This window comes from Vanessa tameamea, chromosome 12 (genome assembly GCF_037043105.1).
Source record: "Vanessa tameamea isolate UH-Manoa-2023 chromosome 12, ilVanTame1 primary haplotype, whole genome shotgun sequence".
Classification (NCBI taxonomy): Eukaryota; Metazoa; Arthropoda; class Insecta; order Lepidoptera; family Nymphalidae; genus Vanessa; species Vanessa tameamea.
In genome coordinates, this window is record NC_087320.1 from 10,645,545 (window position 1) to 10,672,672 (window position 27,128).

Below are 27,128 nucleotides of genomic sequence, written 5' to 3' on the forward strand. Positions count from 1 at the left end.
TAAAAAAAATATTCCATTATTTTTTTTTCTTTTAAGTCTCTTTTTTCTATTTAAATCATTAATGACCGTTTGTATTAAAATCTTTTTAAACGGACCTAAATTCTTTAACCGAAGACCGTTTTATCTTGGCGTGAAAAGTTTTATTAAAAAGTTAGCGCGAACCTTTTTACGCGGGTTCAAGTAACGAGGTGCAAAAAAGAAACTAATGAACGAAAGCTGCGCTACTCCGGCATTGCAGTGTTTCAATGCAGTCGCCTGGGCCATGTACTTACATATACGTATACAACGGATTACGCGATTTTATGTCCATGTACGCAAAGTGCGAAAGAGATAGACAAATAGACTGTCGATAACTAGAAGGATATTTGTTACATTACTCACTCAATTGGTATTCATATTTAATTTAATTTCCATGTTGAACTAAAATGTTTATGTCAAGAATTCGTCATAAATGATGTTATAAAACATATAAGAACTACCTAAACATTAACATTAAATAATTTAAAATATTGGTATATGATATGTTTAACTTAATTAAATAAAAATTAAAAAAAAAAATATTTTGAAGAAATACGACTAATCGTTAAATACAAATATTCGTAAAAAGATATTACTTATTCCTGTTATATTTATGCAAATTTTTAGTTACTTGATGTTAATGTTACGAATCATTCAGCCCGCATAATACGTCTATGCCAGACTATGCCTATGTACACAGTTATATAAATTCCTCTCCACACGTAATCATCTGTAGTTTTTATTCTCAGCACAATAAAGGTGAAATTTTAACTAAGGTACATAGTTCGCACGGCCGACAGTTCAGAGGTAGTGAATAGGCTGCGCTATGCATGCCTCTAAAGCCTGTGTAGTTTTAAAAAACTATTTTTAGATTTTAACCATGGCTGAGACAAAAATGAAAAGTGCACTTTTCGCTTCTTAGGTTACTTTGTGACGGCGCGGCGTAGCGTATTCCGTGACACTTTATCTTTAGACGTTATTTTTAGTTCTTAGTCTTATTTCTACATTATTTAAATATAAATATGTTTTAATTAGCATAATTCGAGCGAATCTAGTTTTTTTTTTACTTTATTTATAAAGTTCATTGTTACTTTTACCCAAAGGGGAATACAATAATATGCATGTCTGAAATCAATTGAATAGACACCTCTGTGCTCTGAAAAGCCGGATATAACATCCGGTATAACAAAGGTACATTGGTCCAAGACTGGCCGATACAGTTTTCAATAACTTATTGTCGGCTCATTATTTAAATATCTCATATTGTAAAAATTATCAAGATTTGTCACACGTGTCCTGTACTGGGAGTGTATGTAAAAATAGGGTTACCATTTATATTAAAGACTAGGTTTAACACCAATCAACTTCTTAAAGAGATAATGAAACAATAAATTGTGTCTATGATTATTTACCGAGTATAGTCAAGAAATAAGAATAGCCTTCAAAGATAAATTATAAGAAGATTATGACAAATCATTTTACTGTTGAATACTAAAATAAAATCAATATATTATGTTTTATTTTAGTCGTGCAAATTCTAAAAGAGCATAAATCATTTACACGTATCTATTGGCAGAAGTTAACTTGTAAGATTATAAGACCATAATGATTACAAGCCAATAAAAACTGACGGACTGCAACTGCAAGAACTTTGTCTGAAACGTATAGGCGTTTATCTGTATACTATATATGAAATAATTTCATACATTATTATGGTGACCCTATTCAAAAATGCATTATACGATCACAGCCGGAGCGGGCGGTTAGTTATTAATAAAATCCTGTTATTATAAAGCCCTGGTATATCGAGGGCCGGCCTAGGCTAGACAGCTTTCACTGAACTGCCCAGGTGTACCATGTAAGTGCATTCCCACGTGCATTTAACCTCCGTGCCGAAGGATTGCTTGTAATAACGGAAGTGTTCAATTATACATTTTGATTATGCATTCGTATGAAATTATTGTTACATGAATTTATTATTGGTGTATAAGTAATTTTTAAAACATAATTTATTCGTATTTAATTTTGTATTTAAAGAATCTGTTAAATGATGAGTTTTTATTTACAACTTTTTAAATAGTGAATATGATGTATCGTCACATCCCAAATAAATAATATTAGATACAAAATACTTTCTTTATTTTATAATTGATATAAATAAATGAGCAGAAGCGGCAATGTACATATAACTTACGTTTCGGAGGTTTTAGTAAGAATAAAATATTATTATATACCCGAGTAAATGCGCGTCACAGTTTAACCCGCTTTAAATTTAGACTATGTAGTTACTATTGTAGGTAGGTCACGTATTTATTTTACTTTAAAACCCAAAATATGTACCGCAATTATTAAATAGGTCGTTTTTGCATGAATAAACATAGAAACATGTAATATTAATAATTATTATTATTAAATTAAAATTAACGTACATATTTGTATTAAAATGTATTCTCTACCTGTTCTTAAATAATTTGATGTTAATGTTTTTTTGTATCTTAAATGTTAATATTATGCCCACTTAATATTAAGTTTCATTTTCTTTTTGTAAAATTGTCGTATAGTGTCTGTAACACCTAATAACTTCTTGCAAACTATAATACTTATTTTTTATTAAAATATTAAATATAAAAAATACTTACTTACATTTGTATTGCAATACCTAGTGGCTTAGAAATAAGCAAAATATGAGTAGATTTTTTTTATCGCTAGATATCATAGAAATTTATCATAAACATAAGGTAAGTTAGTTATAAGTTGACAGAAAATAAGCGCCACGCAATATAAAGGAACATAAAAATATGTCAAGAAAGTCCTTATACGGGCCACCTACATAGGTATTCTATAAATGACTCTGCTTCGCGAAGCACTTCCCGCCTCTTATGTCGAAGGTTTAAGCTTGTTCCACCACGCTGGTTGAAATACGGGTGAGTGTCAGGAAGATGCGACATAATGCACATGTGACATAATGAAGGTTTTCTCAGATTGTTTTCGTATGAGCGGTAGCACAAAATAAATTAACAACCTGAGCACATGAAAACTCAGTACTTATTAACCTGATTTGAACCCTCAAAAATACTTACATGTTTTATGACAACCCACTTAAATAAATTTTATAATAAATAACATCCAATGCAGTACCAACCTACCCTATTTTAATAATTTTATTTTATTTTAGTTAGGATCTTTCCTTCCAATTAGTTACAATTTTGCAGCTCTGCATGAAAATAAACTAAAACTTTTCTTATGAAAGTAATTCAAATTTAATTTAATTTATCTAAAATCTTGTATTATATCGGCATATAATACCAAACTATATTTCAATGCAGTTATACAATTTAACGTTATGTTATGCACCACTGGTTAAAGTTCAAAAGTTAAACTATGGATAATACAAATAAGTAGTAACTAATGATTACTTACAAAGGTTTTTTTTTTACTTATTTTTCTCCTAAAAATTATACACTCATACATTACTATCATAGTTTAATTTTACTAACTAAACAAAAAATGATTATAAATTTAAAATCTATGTAATTTATAACCTCTCTTCACTAAAAGAAAAATCCTATATAACATTTAAAAGAAAGACATTAAAAAATGATGTATTTTTATTATTAAAACAAATGTTACTGTTATTTTAGAACTGTGACATTGATCTTTTGTTATCTGTGGTTAAAAACTTTTCAGTCATTGAGAAATGGGGGTGCTGTCAAGTAATTTAAAACCCAGTTTTCTGGGTTTATTAAAATTTTTAAACAACATGAACTGGTTTATTGTGTTTTTCAGTTTAATTAATATTTCAGTTTGTATTTACGAAGATCAAATCGGAAAATTCGACTGGTAATTATAAGTTTAAGGTTATGCCAGTTGTACGACTTCGCAGGGTCGGAGTTCAATGAATAATTAAAGAGTTTTGTTTTCAGGCGTCAAACTTATGTGGGCAGAATAAAATTTGCTCAGTTTGACACCGTTTCCACCGCTAAAAAAATAATTGTCGCCACAGAGGAGAACGTATTAGCTGCCCTAAATTTGAAGACGGGTAAACTATGTTTTATTGATAGTTTCCGGTTAAATACATAAAATAGTTTTATATCCTACTGGGAACCTTACCTACATATCATAATAAGTTTTAAAAACTAATTACATTACTTTAATGACTTCTATTTTTTAAATTGCATGTAGATCAATTCTCTGTTTAATGACTTAAAAACCATATTGATTTATTTGAAACATTTCGTACTTATCATAATAAATACACATAAGGTATGTTATTTTATATAATAACCTACTAAGAATTTCTAAATTTATCTTGTTTAGGTCAAGTAGTTTGGCGTCATGTATTTGAAACTGCATCAACCGGTAATATCCAGTTATTGCATGTCGGAGAGAAGGTCACCACAGTTACTGGATCAAATCCTTATCTGGTCAGGGGTTGGGATTCTAACACAGGTACCTTCTATATATATATACGCATAATATATTTATTTTTGTGTACAATGTTGCATTACTGTTGTAAAAAAATTTTAAAAATAGTCCTTCATTATAACTATAAGTAAATTACTATTCATACTTTGTGATTAAACAAAATTACAGTATAGTTTATCTTCAATTCAGAATAAATAAATTGGAAACTTTTTTTTTGTAATACAAAATTAAAAAATAGAAATGTTATTAAATTTCCAGGGGTTCTCATCTGGGAGTGGTCATTGACAGTTCAGAATGATTTAACGGAATATTCACAATGGTGGGTGCAGAACAATATGCTTGTTCATGTTTTGCCAGTATTTGGTTCTCACATTGAAGTCACCATGTATAATCTCCTGACTGGTAGCAATCGTGGTGCTTCATCTATGCTCCCTGCTATCTGGACCAATGAGAGGTGCGGTTTCACAAAATTATATATGTAATTTAAGAGAACAGTAATACCTTAGATTTGGCATATTTATAAGCTTGGTATGGCTGCTAGTAATGGTTTTCATATGTTACATTTAAGCCTCAGATTTAAAGTATATAATTACTTATCTGCCACTTTAAAGATCTGGTGGTGATAAGCCATTCTGTGGTTTTGAGAGCTTAATTTGTTATAATAGCTTTATGGCAATTGAAATGAAAAAAAAAAAAACAAAAATTATTTTTTACATGAGCATACTGACATAAAGAGATAGGTTTTATTTGCTTATTTTTCACTAAAACTATTAGTTGGATGGAATTTACATTATAGTGTATATATGTCTTATAGTTTTAAAAAGGAATTTCTTGAGGTATTTAACCATAAGTAACTCATTAAATAGCCAGAGAGTAAATAGATAGTTTAGATTTTTTCAAATTACTGCCTAAATTTTTGAATGAAATGCCAAGATGTAATGCAAAAAATAAAAATGCAAGAAAATATATGATTCTACCCTCTTCCTCAAAATGTCCACAGAGAAGTTCATTTGTAATATTAAAGACAGTTCTATAATTCTTACAAAACAAAAATTAGAACAATAATTTAAAAGATAAGTTATACTGATTTATCTAAATATTTAACATATAATATTCGAGTATTTTTTTTATAAAAGCATTTTATGTTTTGATTCCAGATGTATTCTCACAGCACCCCACTACACATGTATATCTGGACCATTGGAGAGCCAACTCCTTCTATCCATAGATGTCACATCTAATGCCGTAAAGATTATAAGCAAGCCCCTTACAGATTATGTTGATATCCAACAAACCGTCAGTGTGAATTTGAGGCCTCTTGGAGGTAACAGTATTATTCCAGGTTTTGTCCTAGGCAATGATAAAATAGTATTTATAAGAGATAATAATTTTGAAAAGTCAAAAGTTCAGTTGGGTGACAAGTCTGCTAGTGCAACTGTTGTTGATGGTGCTAATGGACATATTCTAGTACAAACTTGGATGGATGATGTAACAGTAAGTCTTTGGTTTTATAATATTTAATGTCCTACATCATAACAACATGAAAAATAGTTTTATGGACTATTTAAGTCCTTTTTACCATTAAGTTATAAGTAATAAATAAAAGTGAGTTTATTTTTTTTCTTTTGTTTGTATAAAAAAGGCTTCACTTTTAATATATTTATGATTGATAATATTTCCGAATATAAATGGTACTTTCTCATTTTCACTTGTACTATAATTATTATATCAAAAACATAATATACATTATATTCTTGCAGGGTTTTACTCTCACAGCTGACAGTGTATCCACTGGCAAGGAAGTGACAGATATTTATTGTTCAGACAAAACATTAAATATACCTAAGCCTGAACTTCTAGCAGTGATGTGCACTCGCACTTCGAGAGAACAGAATGCCTGCCGTCTGCTCATCAATGCAGCCGATGATGCAGTACATCTCATGCAGCAAGGAGGTGAGCTATCACACTTTCATCATTAACATTAGCTTTATTCGGAACCGGTTTAAGCACTCAGTATTTGGGTGGTATCACCTCGTGCAGTCTTAAGAGTTTGAATAATGCACTCAATGTTAATTTTCCGTCCAATTTGAATTGTTTAGTTTTATTCAAAATATGAATGAGGCAGTGCCATTACCGTCTCACGAACATAACACGTGGAGCTTGACGCAGCACTCCCAGAACAGGCGTAACCTGAAGTGGCTTGCAGGGCGGGCGCTGTGGGCGCGCGAGGAGGCGCTGTCGCGCGCGCGCGCCGTGGAGTTCGTGGAGCTGCCCGTGTCCGACACCGACGCCGCGCTCGAGAGCGAGTTCGACCAGAAAGAAGGTCCGACTGAGCTCACGAGCTGCACGTAACAGAATTTAAATTGCATCGGAGGCGTTTCATACGACCGTTACATATTTTGCGTTGCTCGCAATTTCGTATTTACGATATTTACAGTTACTTTTTCCTCGCAGGTTTCCTCAGTTTTTTTTAAACAATGAGTACTTAAAATGTATTCAATTTGAATCTCTAGATCAAAACTCGGAGCTATATCATCATAATCTGGCCCATTTCATTTATCATATAATATTGCAAATTTTGGTACCGACTCTGATGTACACAATCTGGCAATCAATAGTGTTATCTGTAGGTATAAAAAGGATGCGGTATCTAGCGTACTCTACATCTTTGCTTATCTCTATATATCATTATAGTCGGATAGTACATTCTAATGGCAGGAGGAGTTACGATAAGTAAACCTAGTATTACATATTTCATTCGATTTGCTAATAGCTGTAGTATATAGTGAACTACATATGAATCTATCTATCAATTATCTTAATTTATATATCATTATTTATACAACACTACTCAACTACTTATATCTATTTTTATTAAGTTTTTTTAATGATTATTGTTTTTGATTTCGACCAATGATTTAAGAGTCAATTCAAGGTCAAATCCTCCTGCAATTGTAATCGGCTATAGATTGTGTACAACAGAATCGACACCATTATTTATTTAAAAAGTTATTTATACAATATTTTCTTGTTTTTAGCTGCCAAGGTGTATAGTAAGTATAGTGTTGATTGCAGTCTATCTAATATAATTCTTGAACCAATGGGACGGTTCCCTTTGTATCTAACTCGCCTTTTTCTTGGCTTGCAGTTCAATTAATTTTAAAATGCTTTCCTGTTCATGCTTTAGATTTCCTATAGGTAGATAGGTCGTGATAACTTTTGTGTTTTCGTTATTTTCGTGGATTGATAATTTATATTTACACATTTGTATATATAAAAAAAAATTACATTCATATTTTAAATTTTTAAGCCGTAGAATGTTAGATTCGACTATAGTACAATTTTTACGTTAATTTAAATGTGTGCATCATAGCCTTTGAAAGTCAAGGTTCCCAATATTGTTGCATATAATCTGCTTAAATTATTTTATTTTTTATTTTTATTCAATAACTGTTTTTCAACACTACTATTTACATATAGGCAATGTAAAAGAATGTCATCATTTATCAGGTTCAGTTTGGTCCGCATTTGCACGTCGGCTGCTCACTCAGTACCAACAGCTGCAGAACTTGATACGCAGCCTGCAGGGAGAGAGCGCCGTGCAGAAGACGCCGTCGTCCCTCGTCAGAGACTACTTCAACCTCCACAGGATTATTGTCATCGTAACCGATGCTGGAAAGGTAATGCAAACGTATTAGAATTATGTATTTAATGCAATTTTATGAAAGTGGCGTGTCCAATAAAAGAAAATTGTCTTTGTCGCTTTATAAAAATATGTGCACTATTGTGTATTTTTTTCGATTCGATAAGGAATAATTGTTTCAAGAGATTCGTGCAATTACGTTTTTTTTTAAATTATCAGCAATAAATGATGGCTTCTAATTGGAAGGGCAAAGTCAAAGTAAAAAGCCTCACACTCACTAGATAAAGTTCCTCCAGCACGCAGTGTAACGTCAGACTGCATAATATCGCTCAGCTCACAATATGTCATTTAGAGATAATGTTCCAGATATTCGGCATAGACAACCTGTCCGGCGAGATCCTGTGGCGCCGCTACGAGGCGGGGCTGAGTGCGCAGTCGGCGAGCGTGTTCACGCGGCGCTCGGCGCGCACGCCGCCGCACCACGCGCACCTCAGCGTCGTCGCCACGCAGCGGGTGAGCGCACGCACGCACACTTACACACGGCCACACGTACACTGAAATATTCCTGAGTGACATTTAAATTGTTACTTTCTAAATCTGCGATGTCACCTTAGCTAACTAAAAGTGGATATTTGAGTAAAAAAATCAAATTTTTTTTACAGGATACAGGAAACGGCTTCATCCTCAGTCTTAACCCTATCACAGGCGAATTAATCGATGAAGGAAAGCTGATATTGAATGTACGTCTACTGCAATGTATGATGCTGCATGTACCTGACTCGGAGAAGTTGCACGCACTTGTGCTATTAGATGAAAAAGAAAATGTGTTGGCAAGTATATAAAATATATCTATAGAACATAAATTTTAAAAAAAGTTCAGTCGCAGAACCAACGTCTTTTCGTGATTTCCGAGGCAATCGTGTACCCCTCCACTTTCTAGAGTACTGAACAGAACTGTACAGAACAACCCAATTACTTTTTATAGAGTTAAAACCAAGCAGTATTATTATAAGCTAGCCACTACATCGAGGAAGCAGCCTTTACCGTATTAGCTAATCCTTTGACTACCTTAATACACTTTGCTGCATGTCATGTATACACGAAACTTACTGTACAAATTCATTTTCACTCGGTTGCAGGTACTTCCATCGTCTGCGGCGCCGCTAGTGGAGGACGTGTACATGTATGTCGCCGAAAAAGATACGGCAAAGGTGCAAGGATATTCTTTAAGATTTGATGGAAAAGTGAGTACTACAATTTTCCAATCTTAACTTAGACTATTTTTAGATTAATTAATTGTAATTTTATGTGCGTGTGTGTTACCGCACGTGTGTTGTAATGAGTAAACGTGCGCAGGGCGTGCGCGCGCAGCGCACGTGGGCGGCGCGGCTGGGCGGCGCGGGCGCGGCGCGCGTGGCGGCCACGGCGACGCGCTCGCGCCTGGAGCACGTGCGCGCGCCCGGCCGCGCGCTGGCCGACCGCAGCGTGCTCTACAAGTACTCCAACCCCAACCTCGTGCTCTTCGTCGTCGAGCGACTCGACCCGCTCTATAAAGGTCGGCTATGTGATTTCTTCCTGGTTATTCTGTGACTTTTTTGGAGAAAAACGTATAATTTAATTAATATATCGAGTGAAGTACGACAAAACGATTGTTTAACTTGACGTCTACTTGTCGTTTTTCTAAGTATTCGTTTAGAGTATAGGAGTATCATTGGAGTTATAAGATGTTAAATTTATAACATGACTAAGTAATCGAGCTATATTTTCAGCTAATCGAAAAAAATAATATAAAAAATGTAATGGACGGCTTTCGATTGTGAATTAATTTCCGTATCCGGTCGTGCCACAGAGGAGGTGGTGGCGGTGGCGCTGGACGTGGTGTCGGGCGCGCTGGCGGGCGCGGCGGCGCACCGGCGGGCGCGCGCGCTGCCGCTCGCCGCGCACGCCGACAACTGCTTCGTGTACCTCTACCGCAGCGAGAAGCATCGTCGCCTAGAACTAGGTGCGAACCCAATACATATTTTCATATTTCATTTTTGAATACACAAATAAACATAACATAAATACATTAGGTCATGACCTAACCTAACCACATATAATAATATTAAATTGCAGCCACAATGGAATTATACGAGGGTAAGGAGCGATGGTTGGAGCCGGGCGTCCCCTTCAGTTCGCTCGAGTCGAATCAGGTTCCGATAGTGGAACATCAAGCCTTCATCCTTCCCGCTACGCCCACCGCCGCCGCCTTCACGATCACCGAGCGCTCGCTTACCGACCGACACGTGCTCCGTGAGTGCAGAATTACACTAGCAAAATAACCCATTCCGCATTTGATTTGTAGCATGTTAAAAAGTTATGAGTCGGCTCCTCACTGAAACCGTATGTCCGCAGTGGGCCTGTCTTCGGGTGCGGTAGTGGAGCTTCCGTGGGCGTACCTGGAGGCGCGTCGCGACGAGTCACTGCCGGTAGCCGCGCCCGAGCTGCCGCTGCCGGCGGACGCGACGCTTAACTACAACCGCACGCTGCAGCGCGTCAGCGCGCTGCACGCCGCGCCCGCGGGGCTGGAGTCCACCAGCCTCGTGCTCGTCACCGGCCTGGGTGAGAGCTCCGTGGTCCACTCTCGTACCACGCTCGTATTCAAACCAGTGTTTTGAAGAGTTCGTTTCGATCTGGCATATGTGATGTATATGATTTTGATTTAATATGAAAACTTCCAGACTTGTTCTACACTCGGGTGGCGCCGTCGAAGACCTTCGATCTCCTCAAGGATGACTTCGACTACTACCTGATCACGATAGTGCTGTCGGCGCTCATCGTAGCCACCTACAGTACCAAGTATTTCGCGTCCCGCAAGATGCTCAAGCAGGCATGGAAGTGATGATTGTGTTTCTATTGCTAATGCAAACGAGTTTGAACTATATACCTCGGTGTTAAGGTGGAAACCTTGGTGTTGTGATGTGGTGAAGTGGCTAAGATGAAGGTGTGTACAACGGTGTAAGTATTATATTTAATGATATACTGACTATGTAAGCAATAAATTAAAAGACAAATATCATAAATATGAAGGGAAGGAAGGGAATGTTAAGTGTAATATTTTATACGAGATATTTTTTTTTTTTCGTATCTACCATATAATGGTGAATGTTTGTTTTATCGTAACAATTTTTTTCACTTGTGTGTCTGGAAAGAATTATATAACTGTCATAAATATGATATGAGCCTCATAGTGAAATAATAACTGCTTATAGTAGTTACATATTGTAATAAATAATAATAAGCATTTTTATAAATAATTCAAATTTCCTCATTCTTCCATAAAATACAGTGTAAATAATTTTGTAAAATAAACATTGTTATAGTAGACCAATTTCAGCTAAATTTTCCTTCTTTCCTTCTTCTAAGCTATCTCTGTGACTTACATTATATGCACTGCCGGAAATTAAATCTTACTATAGCTAAGGACAATTCTTTCAAAAAACTAAGTAATTGTTGTTACATAAACTTTATCCTAAGCTATATAGTTCAAACTCGTGTTTTAATATGGACTTATAGGAAATTTATATGAATATATAAATATTAAATAGATTTGTGATTGTGCATAGTGTGTTGTAAGCGGACAGATAATGTTCTACATTCTTTATACAGATGTAGTTATCAGGAATAATATTTTTTAGGTTTCTTCATACAAGTACCTAATTTTCTCATACTGTGAAATATATATATACATATATTTATAACAACATTACACATAATTAATTACTTTATTAAACACATTCTTTTCATTCAGTATGACTTGATAGCTCAATTATATGTCCATAAAAAATAATTAATATAAACTATAGTATATATAAAAATACAGTATATATTTTAATTTCAATCATATTAGAAGCATTTTAAAACAATTTAAATGACTGCAATTTATTTAAGATTTTATTAATTAGAAATTTGTAAACAAAGTATGAGCTATCAATGTTGAATATTTATTTTATTGCTAAGTATATTTCTTACGAAATAAGTTCTTATATAAAATGAAACAGATAATAAACTGATGTAATTAAGGTTAAATATGATTAGTTAGTGCAATTTAGGAATATTATTTATTACAATGGTGGTTTGTATATTCTATTTATATTGAAAATAACCATTCCAAGCGAGGAACATCAAATATTAATTTATAATTAAATAAAAACATTTGAAATAAAATATTTACCAATAATTTATAAATGTATTGAAAATTATTTTTAATATAAAATAATGACCCATTTGTAACATTTTGAGGTTTGGAAGTTTCCAAAACATTCTTGATTCTTTGAACAGATTAATTATTCTATTCACTAGAAAAGCTAAAAGCTACAAAAACTATGTGCATTTGTTGTATTTGATTGTACACCTTTCCATTTGATTTCTAAACATAAATTGTAAACTAACCAAAGAACCCATTTGTGTAAAAGAATTACAATTTCTAAAGACACTATATTACACTGTATGACTTGTCCCAATGGCACGAGGAACAACTTTGTCCTAGAATTGCCACAACATCATTGGTCGAGATCTTAAATAATATATTCTCTATACCAATGTAAGAAGGAATAGATACACAAACCATATATCTACTTTTTACAAGCGATTTGCTAATAGCTCAACTATATTGTACACTACTAACAGTTCTTGATAAATATATCTTTATTTATAATAAAACAGTATGTCCCTTACCTACTTATATCGACTGTAATTTTACTTCCAAAGTTCGGATAACAGCTGCATCGACATTCAAAACGCCTATTATTTCAATAATTCATAATGAATCCTCAAATATTTTTCAAGTGATAATATATACCGCGTTAATTCAATGTCTAATGTTATTCATTTGTTTTTTGTCCTCTTGTGGTTGGAATCTAGGGTATTATTATGGACGCATCAATAAATAACATTTTAAACGGCCGCAAAGCTAATTAAACTGGAAATAAAGTTTTGGATTTTGAATTGCAATCAATAGATGTTTGGAGAGTACAATAAAGCATAGCTATTATAATCAGTCACATACAATATGTAAACCTAGGGTTTATTTATCATTGCTTGTTACGCAATTGTTTATTTATAGTCATTAATATGAAAATAAAAATGCAGTCAATGTTATCTGCCACCAATTTATTTTAACATCTGATCATTTTAGATAAATGAAGATTATCTTCGCACTAAGTTCTTTATATAAAAGCATGAATGTCGAGTTGCCTGAATTGTCTGTTTATGTAAGATTTTTATCTAAATTACTCTATAGGTTTTTCCAAACCATAAACCAATTGGCTTGAAATAGGAATATTTATTTCAAGGATCCATCGGATTAAAAACATTCGATTAATAAAACCGTTACAGTCAAAACATTTCACTGGTCAAAATTATTTTTGATTGGCAATAAGGTTGGTTAGTTTTACTTGTGTAAGCCGGTAGTCTAGAAAATGAGTATTACATGACAATATTATTGTACTGAGTATGTTTGTATAACCAGATATATAATATCAAAGGTACAGCAAATTAATTATCTCAGTCAAGAGTAGTTTTGATCGCGATTGTTCTGACTAACATAACGAAGGGCTCAATTCTGTCACAATCATCTCTTAATTCATCACATTTTGAATAGCTTGGAAATAAAAACACGATAATGCCAAATACGTTAGGTGATGAAAGGATTATGAAGTAAGTTGTTCCTAATCGAAAAATATAATTATTACGTATTATTTGTTGCCGATTATGACATGCACTAATGGAAATATTACATTATGGCCATTTAATCCTACAGAAAAAATAACAATCGAAAATTAGTAATACAAATCGGTAAAGGAACTCTAAAGTAATTAATCGTAATTACTAATATGATAATCGAATACCTGTTTTAGGAATAAATAAATGTTTCGATAATATCCATTATTTGTAATCGATTAATCGCCCATCTCTAGTATGTTTTACTTTGAATAAATAACTCATAATACAAGAGTAGATTAGATTGTTTGTGTTAACTTACTTAATAATGTTAACTTACTTTTTGAAATCGACGATGTATGTGTTGTCACAGTGCTTTTGTTCCTTGCATCATGTTCACTTGAATAAGTATCAGAGTCCCGTGTCTTTACTTCGAGCAATTTAAACGTATAGATCCATGAAGTGTTATTTTTAAATGTAAGTTAAGATTTCAAATATTATTGACGGTTTCGTTTGATTAAATTTTCTTACGTTATTAAAAATAATAGAACAGTTTTTCGTGAATTTTAATCGTATAAAACCAAGTTACTGTGAAAATTGGAAAAAATAAAAAGTTAATTTTGACATAACTTTTTTATTGTTGGTTATACAATATTCAAACACTTGACTAACTTTTAGAACAATTACTTAAAGATAGAATATCTACATCGATAGATTGATTCTTAGTCTGCGTGACTTGCTACTATGTATTATAAATCATTTGTGAGTTTAATTTAGACAACATTAATACGTAGTTATATAAAATAAAACAAAAGAGTATTACTAAAATTATAAAATCAAGAAAGCTAGTTTCCAAACTTCCAAAAAAATATTGAAATCGAAGAATTAAACAATCAATCTACTAGTATTGTTGAATAAACAGCTTTAAACGGCGTACCCGAATAGAGCAAATGCTGTATTATGTTTATTTATACACTGAATACCAATTAAACTATTTTAATCAGTAAATAAATAGAAGTCATTAAATAGGATAGGTTTTGGGATAAATGGGTAATTTTGTTTTGATTGAAGACCTTGTTTTTATATCGAATAAAAGTTGAAATACATACTGCCAATATCGTCTTTTATTTACACACCTCTCAAAAATATATATCTTATCATAATATATACATATATAATAAATACTAGGATGATGAATATTTTAATAGAATCTGGTTTTAGGCTTTTTATAGACCGTGAGTAATCCTTATACGAAATTGATATCAACACCTCGCCTCACACAGTATCAATATAGTTTTAATATTATTTCACATTTAAATCTTTACATGAACCTAACCATCGCTTACACATTTAGTAGATCATAATAACAGCGATGAGATAATTTAAATTTAGCTTAAATTTTATTCGAAATTACAATAACCTAATACTATTCTACATTTGCGCAATGTTTCAAACATTTATTATGCGTTTTGACATGTACTTCGATAGAATGTAATTTTTTAATGAGATCGTCCTTAATTTTCGTAAAAAAAGGATTAGAATATAAAAAAGAAATCTACATAATAACAGCCAAGATGCGACGACCATTGAATGGAAAGTGTTTAGAAGCACATCAATCGCTCAATTATATACCATGACACTTATCATCAAGAACAAACTACAGTTTATGATATTTAAATTATTTATGCACATAGAATATTAGTTTGACATTGGTATCGTAGTTAGTGTTGATCGTCTCATATGGCGTTCCTACGATGGGCTCTAGTCGGATGTACTTGGTATGGGGGGGTTGAAGGACGCAGTCGTTAGCGCAGAGCTTGCGCAGATGGTTCCAGGCGGCGCCGTAGTTGTAGTTCAGAATGTCTTTGAAAAATTTCACGGCCAGCATCTATTGAGACAAAGTGAATGTGTTAATTTTATTTGGCTTAAAATATACTATAAAATTGTATATGGCGAAGTAATACATGGAATATTATTTCGTGGTAGCACTGGTTTTTTTGTGAGTATTCCGTCACCCTAAGAGTCTGTGTCCACATACCTCCCCCTACACTTCATGTGGCGGAAACGCGAAAATGCATTTCTTCCAGTGAGATACACAAGAAAGAGAGTATTACTTCGCAATATACAACTATACTATATGGTTTACTATAAGGTTTTCGAAAAAGTCAACGTTACCTGCAAGGGCTTCGGTTGATTCTTCGACAAATATATTTGAGCGCAGGACATGGCGTCGTCGAGATTCTCTCCGTCCAGCATCAGGTCGATCACAAAGTTCGACATCGAGGTCAGGATCGCCACTTGCAAGTAGTACGCCTGAGATACGCGGTAGGCGGAGCCGGTGTCCTTGAGATGGCTGTCGTTGGCCGTCCGGCGCAGATACTTGTAGAGGTGCGGCAGCACGTCGCGCACGGCGCGCGCGCGCAGGAAGTCGCGGGCGAGCGCGGACAGCGCCAGCAGCACGTGCAGCGCGGCGCGCAGCTCGGCCGGCGCGCCGCCGCGCACGCGCGCCGCCAGCGCGGGCCACAGCGCGTGCGCCAGCGGCAGCAGCGCGTGCGGCCGCGCCCGCAGCGCCGGCAGCCCGCCCGCCAGCACGCGCAGCGCCTGCAGCGCCGTGTCGCGCTGCGACGGCACGAAGTGCACGCAGCGCCTCAGGATCGTCACCGTAACCTGGATGTGCTGCGGGTCGACTTCGCTGCCGTCTGGGGAGGGATCGTATCGGATGTGACGTCAGTCGAAATTGAGTAGTATCGTTACTTGGCTCTCGAATGATTTACATTAATATGAGCCAATATTATGCAGTTGAAGAAATGAGTAGTTTAGTATCGGAAAATGTTGACGTACATTCGACGGTATCGTCGTAGTCCAAAATGTCCTCTTCTCTTCTCTTCAGGTCTTCCTTGTACATCTCCTCGACGCTCCGACCGGACTGCGCCTCGAACTCCTCCGTGTTCATCAATCTCTCCACTTCCTCGGTATTGTTTGCGAAATCTATGGTTTCCTTTATGACATCGATTTCCAAATCGACCCCTTGAATCGTTTGAGGTTTCGTCTCTTCGGGAAACCAATTTCTAATGCATTTTATGAAAGTTTCGAAAACTTGTAAATATGAAGACAGATAACTTTCGTAGTATTTGTCGCAGCTCTGAACGAGAACCTACGATTAAATTACCAAAATAAACATATTGTGTGTATGGTCAATTAATAACGTAGGAAGCAATAGTTAAAAAGTTTAAATTTGTAATATTTATCTCGTGGTATGCAATGATGACAAACATCCAGTTTGGTTATACTCAATAATATAGCATTGATGTTTAAACTCGTATATACAGTATTTACACCGACTTCTCGCAAAAAACCTCCTCAATAAGAGGGAAGGAGATCTTTCTTTGAAATTAACAAGCTATAATACAAGTTATTAAATAAAAATGTGAATATAATTAAATTAACGTACATCCTCAACTATTCCATACAGACAGTCCAGTATACTCTCGTCGCTGTATTCCATCACGACCGACAGTATTTGTAGCGCAGACTCAGTATTCCAGGCCTGTACAGACAATAATTATATATTAAAACTTATTTTTTACACAAAAATTTTGTTTACAATTTTAATATCAGTCTTGAATTCCAAACTAGCACTCGCTGTGTTTTGGCAGTCAGTTCCTTCTTACAACTGATTCTTATTATATGAACCAAAAAAAAAAAAACCAAAAGAGGATAAATTATATTGATATCATATCATTTCCTCTCAAAAAACTGCACCCGCGTGAAGTCGGGGCGGGTCACTACTTATGTATAAAGGTAGTAAGCTATTAGCTAATCACTAGGTATCAATTTTTTTTGTCTTTACTCCTTCGTTTACAATACCTTTACCCTAAAGGGTATTTAAGTTTCAATATCTTGTCAAAGTTCGTACCCTTTTGAGCCGAGAACTAATTTGACTCGTGAAGTAATCCGCATTTTCAGCAATCAGGTCCGCCACCTTTTCGTGGTCGAAGGCGAAAGCGACACTGTTGATGGCCATTAAACCAGCTTCATGTAGGTATTGATATTGACTGCCTGAAATATTACAAATATTATATATACAGAGGGAATACAAGTACAAGTGCGTGCAAATGGTCAGCTCGAAACAGCTCTACCCTATCCTCAACTCGACTGAAAATCACACTTACAAAAATTCCACATGCAAAAAAGTATTAAATGCATTGTACAGTATAAATGGACTTTTTAATTTTTTTGCAAAAGATTTATTCGGTTATATATTGGTACAATATTTTCGTTTATATTTTATTAGTTTATAGGAAGACCGACGAAGAAATGGACCATCTGATAATAACATTGATATATACTTATACCGTCAAAACCATGGAAACTAAGATTTTAATGAATTTTGTTAAAAAACGACATAAAGTTACTTGGAAGAATTTACTTGAACAAAATATATGTCGATTTTATGACATACCGACTCGTTCCAATATCAGACATAATGTCTTCAGCAAGTATGGTTGATAATCCCGTTTGAGTCGCCTTGCCATGAGACCCAGGCCCTCAGTGACGAGACAACAGAAGGCCATATTCCGCTGCGCCTCCGCGAGAGAAGCACACGTGTTAGGCTCCACGTGCTTGATTCTCGGTTGAGAAAGGCTTATATCTGTGTAGCGAATTTCTGTTGCTCCTTCGTAGAGACCTATAAGTTATTTATAGTGGTGAAATTGTTGTCCAAAGTAAAATTTATCAGGATATATAAGGAACACCGTTTATATACATTAAAAGCAGTAACGGACCAAAAGTTGTACCCTGCGGAACACCCATATTCGGTACAGATTAATTTATTACTTTTGCAGTGCACACGTATCGGTATGTATTCGCGATATAAGCTTATAATGTCACCGCGTCGGTTATAAAACTGCGGATAGCGACTGCTTTGTTTCCTCCGGGGATAAACAAAATAAGCGTCTATGCAAACACAATACTACTTTCAAGTCATGTAATTTTATCAATGATGGTTACGACGTTGAGAAGATTAATTTATGTACAAGATTAGTTAAGTTACACAGGTAACTATGCTAAAGAATCGTTCGATAAGTATGATTTATTTAATTTTAGGAATATTGTTTAGGTGGGTAATCTTATCTAATCCTAACTAGTAATACTATAAACTTGAATGTGTTTGTTTGTTACGCTTTCACGTATACACGTTGTCAGTACAGAAAAGGACATAGGCTATGTAACACCCCCCCCCCAACCCCCTATCTAATTGGCGGTATTTCAGTACAGTCACGCGTATGTCACGCACCCGGCACGCTGTCCTTGGTCCAGGCGCGCGGGTTGTACACGTCGGCGTCGAGCGTGTCTGCGGGCTCCAGCGGCGCGTCTGCGCTGCCCACCTCCAGCGGCTGGTACCACACGTCCTCCTCCGTGTACGCCGCTATGATGCGTTTCGCCAAGTTGGGCGACGAGTTTGGAGCTGAAGAAATATGTTCATGAAGATTATAAACAAACACCAACCACCAGTTTGGTTTTGAAGCTGGGAATAGCCTTCCTTTTCTTATGAGGATATGATTTGAGGTTAATTGTATGATAAGATAGTTAAGGTGGCGAACACTTTCTTGAAATGTTCTTCCTTACGTGACGAATGAACTGTCTTGAAACTAATGATGATTGAATATATTTATTTGAAATGTATAGGCATACACGTGATACAGTAAGTATAGGCATATAGGCATACATGCTTACCCGAACCGACGAAATTGATGACGTAGACGAGTTCGCAGGTTCGTCTCTCGTGGAAAAGTTCCAAAAGTCTGTCGAGGAATAGCTCGGCGCATTCAGCCTCGCCTAGCTTCTGGCAAACCTCCTGAAGCTTCAATTCACACTCCCGCGTGTCCAGATGTCGCAAGCGGCGCCACGGCCCGTCCAAGGGAGCAGGAGAGGATACATCTATAAAAATAGTATCTTAATATTTTGTTTTAAAACACATTTGGATAAAAAGTATTCATAATAGAGAACTTAATTCTATACAATCATTATAACATGACCAAACATGGATATTATAAAAATTATGCGCACGCGCAGGTCGTGTCGCGAGTGGTGCGAGGCGGTGCCGGGCACGTACCGCGCGTGGAGTGTCGCACGAGCAGGTCGTGTCGCGAGTGGTGCGAGGCGGTGCCGGGTACGTACCGCGCGTGGAGTGTCGCACGAGCAGGTCGTGTCGCGAGTGGTGCGAGGCGGTGCCGGGTACGTACCGCGCGTGGAGTGTCGCACGCGCAGGTCGTGTCGCGAGTGGTGCGAGGCGGTGCCGGGTACGTACCGCGCGTGGAGTGTCGCACGCGCAGGTCGTGTCGCGAGTGGTGCGAGGCGGTGCCGGGTACGTACCGCGCGTGGAGTGTCGCACGCGCAGGTCGTGTCGCGAGTGGTGCGAGGCGGTGCCGGGTACGTACCGCGCGTGGAGTGTCGCACGCGCAGGTCGTGTCGCGAGTGGTGCGAGGCGGTGCCGGGTACGTACCGCGCGTGGAGTGTCGCACGAGCAGGTCGTGTCGCGAGTGGTGCGAGGCAGCACACAGCAGCGCGTCACACAGCCGGTCGTATCCGTCGCTGGCGCAGAGCGCACCCGTCAGTCGCTGCGGTCGTCCACCGCACAGTACGCGCAGGTAGCCTTGCAGCAGGTACAGCGCAGACAGCTTCCTGTTCGAGTCTATAAGACGAAGATAATTTGACGTTATCACGGTAGGGCATTAAATTAGTATGCTTAGAAACTCAGCAGACGTAAGTCGGAGTGCAGTCATTTCAAGTCAGCCTTTAGAAGCCAACTACGTCTTCGTCACGTCATTACGTCCTCTAAATAAATTCATAGTACAACAAAAGCCTCGCGCATTTTTGTTTTTATTTCACCTCATCTGCAAGACGGGTTTAGGTGGAGCGGCTTTGATCTACTTTCTCGAAACCACACATCTTTACGGACTTACATACCTATATTATTCAATATTCGCGGCAAACAGTTGAGCGTCGTGAAAAAGTTCTCGCACATACTATCGATTGCCTCCATCTTGCTCGTTTCAGATTGGGAGCTGAAGAAGGAGTTTATGGCATTAGATGCGTACTCCGATACTTCCTTGTATGGGTCGTTTGACAAGGATATTAAAACGTCGAGCGCCATTGTTAAGGAGAGCTGCATAGTTCTAAAACAGAACAATTCAATTTTAGTACGGATAGAAAAACAATTACCCTTTACTGTTATTATTATTTATAATTCTATATACATATTTATTTTAAAATTTTACACTGTTTAATTGTGGATAAGTTGCAAATCGTGATTGTTTTATAAAATAATTCCAAAAAGGTATGTTCGCGGTTAATTCTAGAATATAATGTACTAAATGGATTACATACATCGCGAATATTCAAAATGTATCAGAATATAAATATCACTTACGAGCTACACTCAGAAACGATCCTGTAGCAGAGAACTGCGAGTTCTTTCCTGACTTTGTAGTGCTCGTGAGTGACGAGCGGCACCAGACTCTTGACCACCATGGTCAACTTATCACCTGCCATGGCGTACCACTCTGGGGTACGCTTTGGTATATCTTTGGGTGCCAATCCTGTAACAAAATAACAATACACTAATCCTAAGGGTTAAGAAATAGTTATAATATAGATAGATAGAACAGATGGAGGAGGATTAGATGACTAGAATAAATCTAGTGATCTCATCTTGAATATAGTGCCAGGTCGTGAGGGTTATACTTATAAAACTATATGCAAGTGATTTTATTTTGAAGATTTATTTGTTCCCGAATTTATTAGTCTTTTATTGTTTATCGAGTATTGGTTAGATTGTCAGCTATATATAGAAAAAAGGGGCCGAATTTATTTGATTACCGTTTCAATAAGACATTTCAATTGGACAATTCCATTTATCAAATATTATATTTATCAAATAGCAGAAAATTTTCAAAGTCGAATAAAACGAGCACTCCAGTTCATTCATTTCCGACAAATTTATTAAATAGATGAAAATTATAATTGCCAAAGGACTTTTAAAATATTTTTTGTCAAACACTTTTATCCAAAGTTTCACTGAATGCTTTCAAAATAAGTAATTTCATCCTGAAATTTCTGTTTTCAAAATGTTCCATAAGAGTGCTCTTCTCTTATTACCTGAGTTTTTAAACGTTGCCGAAGCTCTTTCAACATTATCATCTCTATTGTGATTCCCATCTCTGGTGTTATTACCGTTATTGTAACGTTTATTCTTTGCCCTAGACCCCTTTCCCTTATCCCGTTTATTAGTCGGTACATTAGGTGATGTCGCTTCCAGATCTCTGCCAGATCTGATAAATTCAGCCAATGAATGGTAATCTCTTGATGCGATTATCGCGCTTAACGTTACATCTCGTATAATATCTGCAAATGATTTATAACCTCTTTTCATTGGTCAGTTCAACAAATACTACTTTTTTTAAGCCACCCCTGTCTGTGATTAATAACTTCCTACTTCTTTTACAAAATAGTTTTTAGTTTCTGTGACAAAGGGTTTCTTTTGTCTTTTTTGTTCACCGACAGAGGCGTAAATACAAACAGCCTTCACAGAGCTTGATTATTTTCGTTTGCAATAATCAAACTGAACTTCAAATCTACATATTTCATTCATACTTAAATACAAGCGTCTGTATTCTCTCTGTTTTGAATTATTTATGCACATATATCTCATGCAGCGTTATAACAACAATGATAAATAAAACATTTTAATAAATATATATATGGATGTAGAGGCGAGAAAGATGAGGGGCAAATAATATAATCAGTACTAATTTTTTTAGTTTCCATAGATTATTTATTTATTTGTTTTTTTTTTGTATTTCACCAATCTATAATCTATGTACTTTATTTTGTTCATTCCTTTTCAATCTGTGTTTGTAATTAATACGTCACATTCATTAGTAACCGTCGTTTCATCTGTTTTTAGATTAAGATATCCAGTTCCGTTTTATTTCGTCTGTGCCATATTTTATCTGTTTTAAAGGTAATATATTTCTGACTGTCCAAAAGTTCCATTTTCTTGTATTAATATTTCCATCCGATCTCATTTCGTTCTTAGTAAGCTTTTAGAAGGTTTTTTTTAGCAAATATGATGTGTACATTGTTGATTAATTTGAACTTCATTAAATGGTCTTCCAATTTGCTCCTTTACTTATACCTAATAAATATTTAAAGAGAGTATATCATATAAATTTGGCAGTAAGTCGATCCTTCTGCTTTTTTCCATATTATATTGAAAGCTACCTTTTCCGGCTTAATGTGGAAATATTGAAATATAAAAAAAAACTTGTTTTTTCCGGATGGGAAAGTTGAAATTGTCGCCTTTTCCTCACTATATGCATGTTTATATGCATGTTTCACAAAGATTCCGAAGAGTTTCTTTGACGAAATTCTTCCAGGTTTGAGTATTTTCATTTCTGAATCGATGATAGTTTTTATTTTGAATAAAATAAATTGAATGTTGAATTTGAACCGCGTTCTAAAACTATTTGAGTGCTTACAAATGTTTATATAAAAGAGATATTTGCGAATTATAGATAAATTTAGAAATACTAGCAGGGTCGTCAATATAGTTGACAGAGTATTATTATTTCAATAGTTTGAAATTAGGTAGATAAACTTGTGTTATTGTAAATCGTCCTTTGGTTTGTTTTTGTGACGTTGAGATCATTTTTATTTGTACTAAACATAATTGTATTAAGCAACTTATTCTGTGTACACTGTACTGGCTGTATCCAAATTCTAGTTTACCTAGTTGTTATAATTCCTCTAATATGTCCACTATGCCTTATTGAAAATATGTTTCATCGTTTCAATTTGTAATAAGTTTAATTGATTTCATTTTTTAAATATAAAATTTAAAAAAATGCTTTAATTTAAAAAATATTCATATTAAACAGTGAGTTTTTTTTAACAGGTATTTAAATAATGGTATTTAATTTTGAAAGCAAATTAATTGTAATATATAAAAGCTGGAAACTAACTATATAATAAAATTAATATTATTTTTATAAATGATTGTATATACCTTACGAGATGTTTTAAATGGATCGAGTACTTTAAAAAAATACATTAAATGTGTTTACTCAAATAGCTTCTATAGACTATTCCAATTGAAGAAGGTATATGATAAACAACCTTAGATTTACATATTCTGTGTTATTTTCTAATAGATCTGATATATATTGCACTACTAACAGTTCTCGATTAATATATCTCTATGTTTCGATAACAGCTTCATTAAATAACAATATAATTAATTATTCAAGCTCTCGACCAATGATATCGCATCAATTCAATGTCAATTGCTGTTTATTTGTTCTTAATCTTCTTGTGATTGGAATAGGCTATACTCAAACATCCAAATGTTCATGTTTTGTAAACGGTACAAGCTAAGTAAAGATAGTATAACAACATTTACTAACTACAATAAAATGCTTAAAAATGAATTACCCTTACTGCTTACATCTTTGTCTGTCATGGCCCTATCTGACAACATACTGACAAAGTCGTCGGCCGTTATGATGTCCTTCTTGGGCAAGTGTTTGTTGTGCATTGTGAGACAAAGCACACGATGTGTAGCGTTTAGGGCCGCCTGGAAACAAAATGTTACAGACTTTACATTAAATACATAACTTTTGAATAATATTAGTTGTTTTGTAGGATTAAAATTGGATATAAAATATTATTAATTCAATTAAGACTAGAAAAAGTAGCCAAATAAATACAAAAAACATTATTACACCAAATGGTGAATTTCACCACTGTATTTTCCTGAGTAACAGTGCAGCATCCACATCTTCAACCAATATAGTATTTATAAAGTTATAGACCTAATTACTTAATGCTTCCAATGTTCCTTACTTGTATAATTTATACTTGTACATTCAGTGTTGCTTTTAAAATAGAGGTGAATAATCAAAAATAAAATTCTATTTAGAGACTTTAAGAGCAAACTACTAACTAAAAGAACATGAAGAAGTACATTTAGGCTGTGGATAAATATTAATCATGACATTTAAATTATGTAGCGGTCAATACTGGTGTCAATGGCAAAATGAATGAGGCAATTACCACAACAATAGCGTGACCCGGGTTATCAGTACAAGTGGCCACATCCTGCAAAGCCGCCATCACTCCAGGCAAGATGCAAGACATCATATTCACAACAGCTGTCTCTAGCACTGGATCCGTTATATGACAATCTTTATCTGTGAGTTGCGGATGTGAAGCTGTGTGTGCACAAAGACAGTTTATAGCAGCCAATCTAAAATCAATTCAATTTGTATCATTTTAATATAAATATAACTCTCTTTATTTAAATGTATTACAATAAAAAAATATCATGGTTATGGATTACCATACCTTAATACTCGAAGTTTTTCTAGTTTAGCCAAGTGAACAGATACAAAAATGGCCTGAGCAAGCATTGGCACCTGTGTTTGTACCAATTTGACCCTTGTAGGGTGATCTACGTTTAACATTAGAATTGTTAAGCACTGAATTACACTGAGTTTCAATTCCTCTGGTACATCAGCAACTGTAGCGAAAAAAAAAAAGTTGTTAAACATAATTATGTATATTAGAAGAACATTTTTAAACTATTGACTTGTATCTTGCTATACTGCACTTGTTATATGATGTTTTTTGTGTTGTAAAGGTAGGTGGACTAATGATGGCAAGAAATCACTGTTGTCCATAGACATTAGTACTTTAAGAAATATTAATCATTCTTCATAAGACTCATTGTGCCACCAAGCTTATGTCTATTGTACCTATAGGTTACACTGTCTTGTTTACCTTTCAAATCGGAACACAAAAAACTAACTAATTTCTGGTTGGCAGTAGAATATATGATGAGTGTTTTGCACCTACCCAATCTGTACTGCAAGAGTATATATATACTTACAGTACAATATCTGCTCCAGCTTTACTAGTCATTTATAAATGAGACATATTTAATGAAGTAAAGTTCTGGGTAAGTATCATCAATCTATCAATTATTCTACCAGAAAAATTATATTTTTAAATTTTATAGGTGTTCCATTTTTTATGGTTAATGATTCAGGAGTAAATATAGGTACAAGGGACATAACACATTGCTTCCATATCTGGCAACACATTGACTGTGCAAGGAGTACTTCCATACTATCCAGAGATTGTAGTTGAATAATTAAGTAAACTATTATTTACTTATTACAAGTAATAAAGACAAAAATAGGCTTACAGTCTAAAATAACATTAATTAAATTTATTTATAAAAGCACATAATGATCTTACTCATTCCTGGCTTGGGTTTTTCAAATACAAGACCAAGGAGTCCCATTTCAATTTTCATACACATTTCAAAACTAAATATTCGAACTCTTTGTAGCACAACCTTCATTCCATCTATTAAAAGTCTTTGTAATTCATATTTTCCTCTGTAAATGAACAAGGTTTTATTATTCGAGTTATCATTACTAATTACAAGAGCTACTTTTAGGTACAGAATAGAGACCAAAGAAGCAAAAATCTTTCGCTGTGATAGCAATCATATTATTATTGTTTTCAAACACAAAGAAAAAATCAATACTATACATACACAATCTCTTTAGACTGTATGTGAGTTATGAAAGGGAACAACATATACTGTTGTAATTCCTGCAATAAATCCTTTTTCAATTCGCAAACCATTGCCGCAAATGTTGATACATGTTCTGGTGAAGGATTCACCATAATTAAATCACATAGTGGTTTCATTCGGCTGAAAGCCTCTTTCATGTGGCCGTTCATCTTGCCGTTTAGGTTAAGAGTGAGTTTAACGTGTAACGCACTATGGAAATGTTTTAATTCATTTTTTAGATACTTAGATTTAAATCAGCAAAACAATAACCATTTTGAGAAATACTTGTTCATGTCTATTGTCAAACTGACAACTACTAATAAAATTAATATGTGTCAAACTTATAATTTAAAACCTAATCAATATTAAAAATGTACGGTTCAGGTTTCAGATCCTGGCAATCTGCACAAGCCTCATTCTGTGCTTGAATGGTAAAACTCAATTAAAAAAGTAAATTATCCATTCATTTTTTGTACCTATATTTATATTTAAATTTTATAACCTATACATAATACCAAAATCAGTTCTCATTTAAAATTTAATTTTGTTTACATATAAAATCATTTATAAGAAAAATTAAAATTTCGTTTTGTAATACAATATACTGCATATATATTTTAATGCATAAGTTAAACAGTGCGTGTTGTTTAAATTTTAGATTAGACAACATGAATTTAAAATATTTTTAATCTTTCT

At 34.8% G+C, this 27,128-nt stretch overlaps 2 protein-coding genes across 5 annotated transcripts; one reads left to right on the forward strand and one right to left on the reverse strand.

The window, feature by feature from the left end:
* The first annotated feature begins 3,698 nt into the window (after positions 1-3,698).
* LOC113398469 (ER membrane protein complex subunit 1) lies at positions 3,699-14,901 on the forward strand. The gene is made up of 16 exons (XM_026637222.2): positions 3,699-3,858; positions 3,942-4,057; positions 4,336-4,467; positions 4,702-4,897; positions 5,601-5,937; positions 6,204-6,396; positions 6,650-6,766; positions 7,954-8,123; positions 8,453-8,599; positions 8,749-8,916; positions 9,226-9,330; positions 9,443-9,641; positions 9,936-10,088; positions 10,202-10,378; positions 10,481-10,687; positions 10,807-14,901. The coding sequence occupies exons 1-16, from the start codon at positions 3,716-3,718 to the stop codon at positions 10,965-10,967; spliced, it is 2,721 nt and encodes a 906-aa protein (XP_026493007.2). The 5' UTR covers positions 3,699-3,715; the 3' UTR covers positions 10,968-14,901.
* On the reverse strand, positions 14,889-26,759 carry LOC113398482 (TELO2-interacting protein 1 homolog). Of its 4 annotated transcripts, none has more exons than XM_064216571.1 (17): positions 26,412-26,759; positions 26,108-26,250; positions 25,193-25,367; positions 24,902-25,094; positions 24,287-24,422; positions 21,947-22,192; positions 21,219-21,387; positions 20,756-20,964; positions 20,292-20,480; positions 19,523-19,726; positions 19,083-19,253; positions 18,249-18,473; positions 17,703-17,845; positions 17,238-17,333; positions 16,628-16,940; positions 15,962-16,485; positions 14,889-15,674 (listed from the first exon to the last, which is right to left on the reverse strand). In XM_064216571.1, the coding sequence occupies exons 1-17, from the start codon at positions 26,600-26,602 to the stop codon at positions 15,465-15,467; spliced, it is 3,537 nt and encodes a 1,178-aa protein (XP_064072641.1). In that variant the 5' UTR covers positions 26,603-26,759; the 3' UTR covers positions 14,889-15,464. The 4 variants fall into 4 exon arrangements, with proteins under 4 accessions (XP_064072641.1, XP_064072640.1, XP_064072643.1 ...); XM_064216570.1 differs by having other exon boundaries at positions 24,281-24,422; XM_064216573.1 differs by lacking the exon at positions 21,947-22,192 and having other exon boundaries at positions 26,412-26,758.
* Between the last annotated feature and the right edge of the window lie 369 nt (positions 26,760-27,128).